General features: G+C 46.3%; 1 protein-coding gene across 1 annotated transcript in view; it reads left to right on the forward strand.

Moving 5' to 3' along the window:
• zgc:158403 (tetratricopeptide repeat protein 39A) overlaps positions 1-13,364 on the forward strand; it is an 84,750-nt gene that overhangs the window by 10,727 nt on the left and 60,659 nt on the right. Inside the window, exon 2 of the mRNA XM_052041869.1 lies at positions 10,644-10,748. Coding sequence (XP_051897829.1) covers positions 10,644-10,748 — 105 coding nt within the window. The remainder of the gene's footprint in view (positions 1-10,643; positions 10,749-13,364) is intronic.

Consider the following 13,364-nt stretch of genomic DNA (forward strand, 5'->3'; position numbering starts at 1 on the left):
GAATTTGAGCTCGGAGTCAGATCAAGTGGCTGAGGTACTAAATGAGTACTCTGCATTGGTATTTACCAAGGAGAAGAAATTGGAGGACTGTGAAAACAGAGTGGGGCATGTAATGTGCTGGGACATTCTGAGATTAAGGAGGAGGTAGTGCTGGGTCTTCTGAAAAGCATTAAGGTGGATAAGTCCCCAGAGTCTGATGGCATGTATCCCAGAATGTTGAAAGAAGCAAGTGAGGAGATTGCTGGGGCTTTGAAGTATCTTTGTGTCCTCAGTAGCAACAGGCGAGGTCCCAGAGGACTGGAGAGTAGCAGATGTTGTGCCTTTGTTCAAGAAGGGAAATGAGGATAATCCAGGTAATTATAGGCCAGTGAGCCTCATGCCAGTGCTAGGGAAGCTATTGGAGAGGATACTGAGGGATAGGGTTTATGCACATTGGGAAAGGCATGGCCTGCTCAGGGACAAGTCAGTAAAGCTTTGTGAAGCGTACGTCATGTCTTACAAACTTGATTGTGTTTTTTAAGGAGGTGACAAAGGAGCTTGGTGAGGGTAAGGCAGTAGATGCTATCTGCATGGACTGTAGTAAGGCATTTGACAAGGTCCCTCATGGTAGATTGATTCAGAAGATAAAGATGCATGGAATTCCAGGGTAAATTGTAAGTTTGCATTCGGAATTGGCTTGCTCATAGAATAGGGGTAGAAGGCTGTTATTCTGGCTGGAGCTCTGTGGCCAGTAGAGTTCCACAAGGATCGGTGCTAGGACTTCTGTTGTGTGTGATGTATATCAGTGACTTGGATGAAAATGTCGATGGGGGGATTAACAAGTTTGTGGATGACACCAAGGTCGGAGCTGTGGACAGTTTAAAGGACTAGTAAAGAATACAGCGGGATATAGATCAGTTACAGATATGGGCAGAGAAGTGGCAGATGGAGTTTAATTCGGGCAAGTGTGAGGTGTTGCACTTTGGAAGGTCAAATGAAAGGAGAAAGTATACAGTTAATGGTAGGTCCCTTAACAGCATTGAGGTACAGAGGGATCTTGGGGTCCAGGTCCACAGTTCACTGAGAGTGGCTATGCAAGTGAATAAGGTGGTAGAGAAGGTGTATGGCGTGCTTGCCTTCATTGGTAGGGGTGTTGAGTATAGGAGTAAGGAAGTCAGGCTGCAGCTGTATAAAACTTTAGTCAGACCACACTTGGAGCACTGTGTGCCATTCTGGTCGCCCCATTATCGGAAGGATGTGGAGATTGTGGAAGAGGTGCAGAAGAGGTTCACCAGGATGTAGCCTGGATTAGAGCTATTAGGACAAGTTGGACAAACTTGGGTTGTTTTCCTTGGAGTGTCGGAGGGTGAGGGGAGATCCGATTGAGGTTTTCAAAATTATGAGAGGCACAGATAGAGTAGACAGTTAGAATCTGTTCCCCAGAGTGGAAACGTCAGACACCAGCGGATGTGCTTTTAAGGGTGTGGGGGGTGGGGTGGGGTAGTTTAAAGGTGACGTGAGGGGCAAGTTTTTTACGCAGACAGTGGTGGGGCCTGGAATGGGTTACCAGGGGTAGTAGTGGAAGCAGGTAGTTTGGTGGAGTTTAAGAGGCTTTTAGATAGACACATGAATATGAAGGGAATGGGGGGATCTGGACGATACACAGGAGGAGGGCATTTAGTATCAATTGGCATCAAGATCAGCACAACATTGTGGGCTGAATGGCCTGTCCAGTGCTGTACTGTTCTATGAACCTGCTGTCCTCTTCCACCATAGAGTTCATGTTTGGGAGGTGCTGTCGGAGTAGCTCAGACGAGTAACTGCAGTGCCTTTTGTGGATGATGCACACTGCCGCTACTGTGTGGCAGTGGAGGAGCGGTGAACGACTGATTCCCCACTCACCATTCAAAATAATCTGGCTGCTTTGCACTGGATTCCTTCAAGCCTCTTGTGTACTGTTGGAAATACAGTCGGGTGCCTTGTAGATGGGGAAAAGCCTTTGGTGTGGCAGGACATAAATTGCTCACCACAGGATACCCAGCCTCTGACCTGCATTTGTAGCTGTGGTATTTATGTGGCTGGTGCAGATGAACTTCTGGTCAATGGGGACCTCCAGGATGTTAGAGTAATTCCATTGAATGTCAGGGGTGGGTGTTTGGACTCTCTTGGTGGAGATGTTCATTGATTGGCACTTCTGTGGCACAAATGTTACCTGCCAATCATCAGCTTGTTGCTGAGGTCTTGCAGGCGTGGGCTGTTCTATTCGCCGAGGGAGTTGCAAATGAAATTGAACATTGTTTGCTCATCAGCAGCTATCCCCACGTCTGACCTTGTGGTGGAAAGAAGGTCACAGATGAAGCAGCTGAAGGTGACACAGAGGCGCAGTTAGTACAGCCGCTGCCTCACAGCCCCAGAGACCTGGGTTCAATCCTGACCTCAGGTGCTATCTGTGTGGAGTTTGCACATTCTCCCTGTGAGTCTGGTGAGCAGGTTATTGCTGAGTAAGTGTGCTAGATAACACTGTCGCAACGCCACCTCTCCCTTGGCGGATTGGGCAATAGTTAGCCAGATTGGGTTTGCTGTGCTTGTTGGCATCTGCCTGGCATTGTGGGAACTTGCCCAGGTACATCCTGTTCTGTGCTGTAACTGTACGGGGACAGCTTGGCTGGAAGGGTGGCCACTTCTGTAGCACAGGTCTTCAGGATAACAAAGCGATGTTGGCTGCTTCCTTGGTGGTGTGACTGTTATCAGCCCATATGGATTTGAGGCATTGCTTCTGTGCATTTGTATAGCACCTTTTCAAATGTAGAAAATTGCGTCCATTTGTTGTTCTAAAAGAAAAATGGACAAGTCCTAAAGAAGGCAAGTTCCACAAAGGGTGAAATAATCAAGCAGGTTGTTTTGCTTCCATATTGGTTCACAGATTCTGATTCTGAGAATCTCTACACCAGTTGACTTTCCTGCTCTTCAGATTGTGCTTTTGGTATTTGTACATCTACCTGAGGTGATCGAGTAATTGAGAGTGTAGAGCTCCACCTAAATGTTAGCACATCTGGCAACGCAATCCCTCGGGGTGTCAGGTTAACTCATGAACTTGAACCTCCAGAGTAAGCTTGAACCCAAATTCGTGAAATGGTTTGAACTTTGACTCCAGCCCTCTCTTGGAATTGGGTCAGTGTTTTGCCCTTTTAAAGCAAAGCTGCTTCTGCTTGATAGGTGGATGGTAAACATTCCACAGCACTGACTGAAGAATTCAAGGAATTCTCTCTGATTCTTGGCTAATGATCTTCTCTTGAGCAACATTGAGAAAAACACATTTCTTGTGGGACGTTGCAGAACGGCTGTCGACTTGCCTACATGGCACGTTGTGATGTGTGTGTGTTGGGTAATAGGACAGGCAAGGATATTTAGTGCAGGGCAGAGTGTGGGGAGAGACTGTTCACTTCTGGAATGTGGGGAAGGGATCTGACTGTTGGTTTTGCCACTTGGAACTCCACCTTCTGCGCACTAAGGTTAGCGTAGAACGTGCAGTGCGGAAGTGGGGCCAGTTGTAATTCCGACACTGCCACACACTTGTAATGGGTAAATTTGCATGCACAGGAAACCTCTTTACAGGGAGGATAATTGATCTGGAGCTGGCTGCCGCTGACAACAGAATCTACTGGTGCCCTTGGAGGGGAAGTGCATTGGCAGAATAACTGGGAGGGCTGAGGGGAATGAGGCTGAAGGGTTTGCTTAATTAAGAGCCAGTTTATACTTGATGGACCAAATGGCATCCTCCTGTGCCGTAGTAACCAATATGATTCTATACCCAGGATTGGTGCTGTGTAAAACTTATCCTCCTGGTACATTGCACGGCAGAAGTCCCATCCTTCAAACTTTGAAACACAGTAAACAAATACAGATGGAATAATGTGATGCTCCTTCATTGACTGATTCGATGAGGACCTCCCCAATCCCTCCAGACGTGATGGTAGAGCAGTGACCACACTGTGGGTGAGATGTTGAACCAACCTACCCTGTCCAGGGAAACCTTCTGAATGATAGAATCTTTGCCCATGTTCCATAAAGGGCTTGGTCACCGTCACTTCTCTCGTTTCCCTGTGTGGCATCTTCATAGAGTGTTGCCATGACAACAAATAACCATAGTTTATTCGCTACAACTCATTCAGCCATTCCTGAATGGATAAGAACTGAAATTGAAATACATCTGTCTTTCTTGCAGTCTCTTTGTCTGTTACCATGGGGATTATTTGTACAAAATGAAATGCTTTATTTCATGTTTGTACATTTGGATTTGTCCAAAGGCAGAATTGCGGGGAACATGGTTCCGGCCAGTACTTCAACTGCTTGTAAACAGTTCAGTCTCATTTTCTGAAATGAGCTGGTTCCTTTGATACATTGTGTGCAAAAAAAAATAAAAATAGTTGGGTGTGTGATTAGGGGAAAGGTGTTTCCCCATGGGTCCCTCAGTGTAGGCTGCACTTCACTGGAGGGTTGTACTGGGAATTGGTTCTGTAACAAAGACCTCTGAATGGGTTGCAGACTGGAATATATTCTGGAGCTGCCTTGGCTCCTGCTACGTGTTCCCAGCAGAATGATTAGATCAAGGCCATCTGAGTGCTTTTATAATTTCCTGAGAGCCCAGGGATGGTGTTGCTGCCTTGTTAACACACAGTCCCTGTCATGTGATGTTAATTGCGTGTTATCTGGGTTATCTCTGGAGAAAAATCTAAATCTTTAAACCAGAGTTATTGCTGTGTTGAGTGTTGCGTTCATTTGCTTTGGCCTCTTCTGAGTACAATGCGAAGGCAGAATCTCAGTTATCCCCTGCTGGAATCTTGCTGTTTATAGATCCTCAGTTACTTGTCTATTACATTTGGCCTCCGGTTTATCTTGGTGGTACTTAATGTAGGAAATGGCACTGTCTTTGTTTCTTGGCTCATGAATTTACAGTATTCCTTTCTCATCAAATTGTGCAGCGCAGTGTGGCCGACCCTTGACCTGTGGCTGACCTTGGCCTCGACCCGTAGCCTCGACCCCGGCTGTGCCCACTGTGATGCCTGTCTATGCTAATCCCATTTGTTCCCATTCGGCCCGTCTCCCTCCACTCCTTTCCTATCTGACTACCTGTCCAAATGCCTTTTAAATGTTGTAATTGTACCCGCCTCTGCCACCACCTCTGGCAGCTCATTCCAGATGTACACCACCCTCTGTGTGGAGAACTTACCTGTCAGTTTCTCCCCTCTCCCACATTCGTGTGTCCTCTAATTTTAGACTCCCCCACCCTAGACAAAGACTCTAATTACTTATCCTTCCTATGCCCCTTGCGGTTTTATGAACCTCTCTAAGGTCACCCCTCAGCCTCCTATGCTCCAGTGATTATAAACCCAGCCAGTCCAATCTCTCCACATCACTACAGCCCTCCATTCCAGGTAACATACCGGTGAGTCTCTTCTGCACTCTCTATTGCTACCATATCCTTCCTGTAGTGTGGTGACCAGAATTGTATACTTTTTCTTGGAAGTTTTAGCTACATTCAGCATTTCGCATTAGGGGAAAATTCTGGAAACGTTCAGTGGGTCAGACAGCATCTGTGGGCGGAGAAACAAGTTAAGCTGTCAGATTGATGTCCTAATGAAGAACCATTGGACTACAGTGTTACCGTTGCTTCTGTCTCCACAGATGCTGCTTGACCCACTGAGTGTTTCCACAATTTGCATTGCCATGTTTCAGCTCTGCAGTCTCTGCAGTGTTTGCCTTGTTTTTGACTAGTGCTGTGTCACATTTTCTGCTTCCAGCTGGTTCTCTGTGCAAACTGCTTATCTCTTCCACTTTATCAAACTCAGCAGTTACTCTGCCTGCAGCTACTTTGTAAGGAAATGAGGATGTAATTTACTGAATGATGTTTGTGTGAAATGGGAGTGTGGGGATGGTGGTGGGGGGGATGATGGGGGTTACTGTTGATTTGGGTTTCAATGTAAAGGACTGGATTTGCAGATCATTGTGGGGAGGACCCCTTGCATGTAATGGGTGCCAGGAACCAGGGAGAGAGGAAATGCCTTCAAGTTTTGCCTGGGCGTTGTTAGCCATTCCTAACCATGTGAAGCCAGCTGTAGTCCAGCAGTCTGGGTTCAGCTGGTGTCCACCTGAAACACCCTCAGACCATCCCGTCCTCAGTGTAGAAGGTTCGAGCACTGATCCTAGTTAAAGTAATTTCTTATCTTTATTATTACACAAAATAAAACCGTTCAGCCTGTCTATCCATGTAAATTCCCAGGGACCAATCCCATTATTCCCATTCCCTCTCTCCCCATTTCCCTGCACACAAACTTATTGGAGTCGTACAGCATGGAAACAGGCCCTTCGGCCCAACTGGTCCGTGCTAACCAAGATGCCCATCTAAGCTAGTCCCATTTGCCCATGTTTGACCCATATCCCTGTAAACCTTCCGTATCCATGTACAAGTCCAGATGTCTTTTAATTGTTGTTAATGTATCTGTCTGTCCACCCACCTACGGCCATGGACAGATGGGTACCTAAAGGCCACCCACCCATGGAAGGGGTCATTTACAGCAGCTAATTAACCTATACATAAGTCCTTGGGATGTGGGAGGAAACCAGAACATCTGGGGGAACCCTTGTGGTCACGGAGACCGTGCAAACTCTGCACAGTCAGCACCCAAGGTTGGGATTGAATCCTGTGAGGCAGCATCACTAACCACTGCACCACTGGGATGCCCATTTTATTGGTCTGGTGTGTAGAAAGTGAAACTTCTGGGAGAATCCTGACCAGGGCAGTCTGACTATAAAATTAAATCCAGGGCTGATACCAGGAAACTTCTCCACCGACGTTGTGGTGTTAATCTGAAGCTTTCACATGCGGTGTTGCCGAGGTGTGGGTCAGTTGAAACTTCTAAAGCCAGAGATTGACTTTTAGAACATCACGGACAGGAACAGGCCCTTCGTTTGTTGGCCCTTTATTGGGGGAAGGACACGGAGAGTCAGTGGAAGGAGTAACCACACTGCTCGCCCACATTAATTGGATATGGTGCAAACTGAGTGACCTCCTGTTTCTGGGGTTTATGTCCACTTGAAATTTCACTTTTAATGAACACGAGCAAGCTGGTGGAGATCTTTGTCTCAGCTGTATGAGTTAGACTTGATGGCCTTGGCAATGGAGACAGTAACTCACGTGAGAACCAGAAGTGGGGAGAGACTATTCAGCCCTTCTTGCCTGTTCTGCCCTTTAGTGAGGTCATGGCTGATCTTTGCCTCTGTGTAACCACATGTCCCTTAATATCTAGAAAAATCCTTGAGTATATTCAGTGACTGAGCCTCCACAACCCTTGTGTAGAGTGTTCCAAACATTCACCACCCTCCAGGAATTCCCTCCCATCTCTGTCCTGGATGGCTGACACTTTATTCTGAAACCATGACCCCTGGAAACAGATGCCTCAGCCAAACGCAATGTTGTCCCTGCACCTACCCATTCAAGCTGAGATATCTTTATTAGTCACATGTACATCAAAACACACAGTGAAATGCATCTTTTGTGTAGAGTGTTCTAAAGATCTCAGAACAGGGAGTGCCACAGAATAAAATGGCAAACACAGAGAATGGTGCTGTGGGAAATGTTACAGTGCAGTAGGGCAGTGTGCCCTTGTGTGGGAATCCCAGCCAGGATGTGGGAGTGAACCGTGCAAAGAACTGTATTCTGTGTTTGGTCTTTTCTCTCTGGAAGAACTCATCCCTTGCTGAGCTATTTGTTTTGTTGTTCAAAAGCCTTCTGGTTGTCTCTTGAACTTCCAGCCTGTAAGGCCCAGTAAGCTCCTAGAGAGACCTTTTGTGAAGCCGTCATGTAAATCTGTTACAATGCACACAAAACGCTGGAGGAACTCAGCAGATCAGGCAACATCTATGGAGGGAAATAAACAGTTGACGTTTCTGGTCAAGACTCTTAATCAGGACCGGAAAGGAAGAGGGCAGAAGCCAGATGTAAATCTATTAAATTGGTAATTGTTCTGTTTCCAGAGCTAAGATCCCTTGCCTTGAGCACAATCCACGTGGAAGGTGACTACCAGGTCCCAGGGCAGCAGGTTTTTGAGATGTGATTCTGAAGGACACGTGTTAACCAGAGCATCTGGGACCAGGCTCTGGCTCTTAAACTTAGTGTAGAGGAACACTGAGGGGTTAGACTGATCTCATCACATTGTCAAAGGCATTGCTCTGAGAGTTTTGGACTCATTCATTCAGGCACTAGAGTGGATGATTTTCACAGCAGACTTGAGGAACTTGTGGCCCACCCATTCTCATATTTCTCCTTTTTCTTAACTACTCTAGAGTAGGATGCAAACCCATGATCTTCTGCTCCAAAGGTTGTCACTAAACCTTGTCTGTACCTCTATCCCTGGCAGGAACACCCACAGGGCACCAGTGGAATCACTGATCTTTTCAGTTTTCCCTTCACTGTATGGTCTTATGAGGAAAGACTGGGCTAAATTTCAAAATTTAGGAAGAAAAGATGCTGTAGTGAAAGATTCTGAGGGAGGTTGGCAGGGGTGTGGCCAAGAGGATGTCCCCACTGGTGGGGTAGTTTGGGACATTAGGGCACAGGTTCATGATAAGGGATGCCCATTTCAATAGTGAATTTCTTCTGAGAAGGTTGTTAAATTTTCTAGTTCTTTATCTCAGAGCTGTGGATTCTGTTTGCGGTAAGTACGCAAGGATGAGAGAGATTTTTGGATTAAAGGGAATAGAGATTTGTGGGGATCAGGAAAGTGATGATGAGACTAAAGATCACAAAAGGCAATATCTTGCTGAACGGTGGAGCAGGCAAGGAAGGCACTGCTGCTGCAGTAGAGACATGAAAGGCTGTAGATGCTGGAATCTGGAGCAACAAACCATCTGCTGGAGGAACTCAGCGGGTCGAGCAGCGATTGTCAGCGTTTTTGGTCAAAACCCATTGATGTGCCCTGATGCAGGGCTTCGACCTGAAGTGTCGACAGTTCCTTTCCTCCCACAGATGCTGCTCAACTCGCTGAGTTCCTCCCGCACATTGACTATTGCTTCTGTTTCTGGCACTTACTTTGTTCATCCTTCCTGTTTAACTGTTACTGCTCCCACTTTATGCTGCATTGACCTTCCTCGAGTGACTTTGTATGGGGGATCTCTGCGTTACAAATGACCTGACTTTATGCAAATTCTCCCAAACATTTCTGAAGCACTTTTCATGCTAATAATAATAATGTTTCATGTTATCCAGTGATGATTGGATCTAGTGGTCTTGGTATGGCAACTGCTCATGGAAAGCAGCCTCTCCTCCATGGACTCTGTATGTACTTCTTGCTGCCTCGGTAAAGCAGCCAGCATGATTAAAGACCCCACATTCTCTCTTCTTCGCTCCTCTCTTTCCCCGCTTCCCCCCCCACCATTTCGTGCAGAAGCTACAAAAGCCTGAAAGCACGTACCACCAGGCTCAAGGGCAGCTTCTATCCCGCTGTTATAAGACTACTGGACAGTCCCCTTGTATGATAAGATGGACTCTTGCCTCACAATCTACCTTGTTATGACCTTGCACCTTATTATCTGACTGCACTGCACTTTCTCTGTAACTGTAACACTTTATTCTGCACTCTTGTTATTGTTTTCCCTTGTACTACCTCAATGCACTGTCGTAATGAATTGATCTTTATGAATGGTATGCAAGACAAGTTCTTCACTGTATCTTGTACATGTGACAATAATGAACCAATTTATCAGTTTATTCCTTTAGTTTAATTACGGGTAGTTTTAGGGTGATTACTCAATGAAATGAAAGAATTATAACAGGAGTATGCAGAGCGATACGATATGGGTATCTACAGACTGAGAAATCAGCTTAAGGACAGTTCTTGGGTACGGAACCCGGGGACTGCGTGTATTATCTTTTCCAGATGTGAGATGATGCTATCCCAGGATTAATGGTATTGGCAAAATCCATCTATAAGTTTGTGGGCTCTGTAATTTTAATGAAGGACTTTCATTGATACAATGAATGTTGGGATAGCCATACCACCATAATTGCTGGTTTTTTTTCTTGCCTAATGTGAATGCAGAGTAGAAGCTGTCATGGAGGTTGCTGAGTTTGTGCTTGTGTCCTGTCACGATCCTGAGAAGATTGCTGCAGGTGTGCCTGCCCCCTGCATGGTGTCGGGGTCTTGCACATTGGGAAGTGTAACTGAAGGTTGCTGGAGTACAGTGGTAGGGCTACACTACTCAGCTGGTAATCCTGAGGTTTGGACTAATGTGGGACACAATAACAAGTCCAACCAAGTTTACTGAGGACTTGAATCTAATTAATTTGGGGGAGAAAAATGAACTTTAGAGTGTTGATTTTAAAACTCCTTCTGGTGTGTCAGTGCCCACTGATGTGATTGACTCCTTAACTGCTCCGTTCAGTTTGAGGGCACTTTAGGATGGGTGATAAATGCTGAGTTTGTTGGTGACAACACATCCTACAAAGAAATAAAATTTGTAATACTTTTTGAGGTGGATGGAGTGCTTAAACATTTGTAAGGTGCCTCATAAAGCAGTGTGTTAGGAGGGACTGATCTCAGCAAGTGGTCGGTGCTTTTGATAGATGTCATAGCGAGAAATGATGATGAGAAATATTTTTTCCTCAGTTCCCCAGGTATAGAGTTGAAGACCTGCCTGGATGAATGCATGTTTGCTATGGACCTGTTCCTCAACAACCAATTCAATGAGAGCCTGGAGATGCTGAAACCAAGGTAGGATCTTCCACAGCTGCCACTAATGGTGTGACCTTTGCTCCCAAGCCAGTTAAACCGAATGAACTGCAGCAGTGGTCAGGGGTTCTGTTTCTTGGATGAAGCTATCTGGGAAGTTCAGATGGTGATAGGAATCTCTTGGTTCTCTTTAGGCAGTGGTGGTCTTGTGGTTATGCTGCTGGACTAACGATCCAGTGGCCTGGACTAATCATCTGGAGATGTGAGTTCAAATCCTTTGCATCCACTCAAACCACCCAGGTCGAAGTAGCATGTGGAATCAAATGCTAATAAGAGTAACAGCTGATCATAAAACTACTGGATTGTCTCGTTTTAAAAAAAAATCTGGTTCACTAATGACTTTGAAGGAAGGAAGTCTACTGTCCTACCCAGATGTGACTCCATAGCTGCATAGAAGTGGTTGCCTCTTTATTGTCCTCTGAAATGATCCAGGGATTGGGTAGTTCAAGGCCAGCTGGAGGATGGGGAGCCAATTCTGGCCTTCCAGTGATGTCCAGAGTAAAAATAAATGTTCTAAGGTAGCAGTAAGCTCTGGGAAATGCAAAACATGGATGGATGCTCATGCATCTCATTTGTGGGATCTTTTTCTGCAGAAAATGGCTGCCAGAGTAATCCCCAAAGAGCAGAAACGGGACTTCGTTGTCATGTGAAGCCTTCAAAGTTGTATACAGCATGGAAACAGGCCCTTCAGCCCAACTAGTCCAGGCCAACCAAGTTGCCTAACTGAGCTAGTCCCACTTGTGGGCATTTGGTCCATATCCCTCTAAACCCCTCCCATCCATGTCCTGCCCATTGGATGTTTGGGAAGTGTTGAGTTTGTGGCCGTCGATTATTCCACTTCAGACTGAGGCCTATGCATTTTCAATTTCTTCACCAGAAGAATCTAAAGCACAGACACCAAACATCACCAAGATGAGACTGAATTTTTCCAGACACAGTGAGGTGAATGAGTTACAGGATTCCAAGCGGAGGCTTGGACTGTTGATCCGGAAACTGGGCTTGAATCCCAACAGGACAACTAGGGAATTCGAGTAATTAAGTAAATGGGGAGTGAGGAAGGCTGATCCTATCACCGGTGACCGTGGCTACTGCAATCCTGTTGCAACCCATTGATTTCAGTCACTTCCTACAAGCAAATACCATATGTAACTCCAGACTTGCCAATGTGACAACTCTTAACTGGCTGTTGAGATGGACAAAAATTGATTAGGAATGTTGGCTTTACCAGCGTTATCCTTGCCTCCCCAGCCCATGGAGTGAGCTGGGCAAGGTTGGTCATTCACCCTGGTCCAACCCTAGCCCATGGTTCTCCACCTTGCTGTGTTCACTTAGAAAGCACTAATGTTTACAGAAGGTCTGAGTTGTTTCTGTGATGGAGAGTTCCAGTAGGTAGTCCTCCTGCTGGAAAGAATTGTACAGAGGGTGGCGGTATGAAGTAGAAACAAGGCGAGGGAAAAAACTGAACACACTCCCCACCCCCACCCAGAAGCTTGCAGGTGTCCCTTGGATTGGCTGCCTCAGCTGATGGGGGCGGGATCTGATGACGTGGACTTCTGTTTGCTCAGAAGCTGGGTTCCACTGCCTTTATGCAAACGAGCCTTGCCTGACTTCTGCCTTGCGTGTCACAGTAGTTTGTGTTTCCTTGCTGCGTGGATTTGGATCTTATCTGTGGCTCTCTGATACAATGCAGGCTGGGGTTAGAAATTAACAGAATCAGGAAACCAGGAGTTTATGATGTGGCTCAGAGTGTTAATGCCAAGGCAGGATGTTAACACCTTATTGAGTATAAAATCGAGGCTGGTAAGTGTGAATCTGATTTAATGGGTAAACACAAGGATAATAGCTCCTTCTGGTGGGGGAGCTCGAAAGCGGGGGCAGTCTGACGTCAGAGCTTTTTTAAAGAAATGAAGTATTCTTGAAATCCCTCACCGGGCAGGCACGGTAGTGTAGTGGTTAGCGTAACACTATTACAGCGCCAGTGACCCGGGTTTCAATTCTGGCCACTGACTAAGGAGTTTGTCTGTTCTCCCCGTGTCTGCGTGGGTTTCCTCCGGGTGCTCCAGTTTCCTCCCACATTCCAAAGACGTACCGGTTAGGAAGGTTGTGGGCGTGCTATGTGGCACCAGAAGCGTGGGCGACACTTGCGGGCTGCCCCAGAACATTCCATGCAAAAGATGTATTTCACTGTGAGTTTCGATGTACATGTGACTAATAAAGATATCTTATCGTTTCAGCCTCCCCTTGCACCCCTCTTCCCTTCCCCAAATCAACCCGCCAGATGCCCCAAATAACTTTGCAAGCAGTCAATCTGTGCACAGCAAGATCCCACATGTGATGATGGTGGGGTTATTGGCCAAGGCACTGGGGAGATTGTCCCTGAGGCTAATGGCAAGGGGTTGTTTGTGTTCCACTTGGGTTGGCAGGGTAGCTGTACCAGTCTCCATCTGACCTTGCAGCTTTCTCCTGTTTTACTTGTTATCTCAGTCAAAATGCTTCACTGTTGCTCCCAGACAGGATGGAAATTTCCTGCAATGACTTTAGTGCCCTTTGTAGTTCGAAGCATCCCGAGGTGTTTCACAGAAGGTAATGAGACATGAA

Source organism: Pristis pectinata, chromosome 31, assembly GCF_009764475.1.
Source record: "Pristis pectinata isolate sPriPec2 chromosome 31, sPriPec2.1.pri, whole genome shotgun sequence".
NCBI lineage: Eukaryota > Metazoa > Chordata > Chondrichthyes > Rhinopristiformes > Pristidae > Pristis > Pristis pectinata.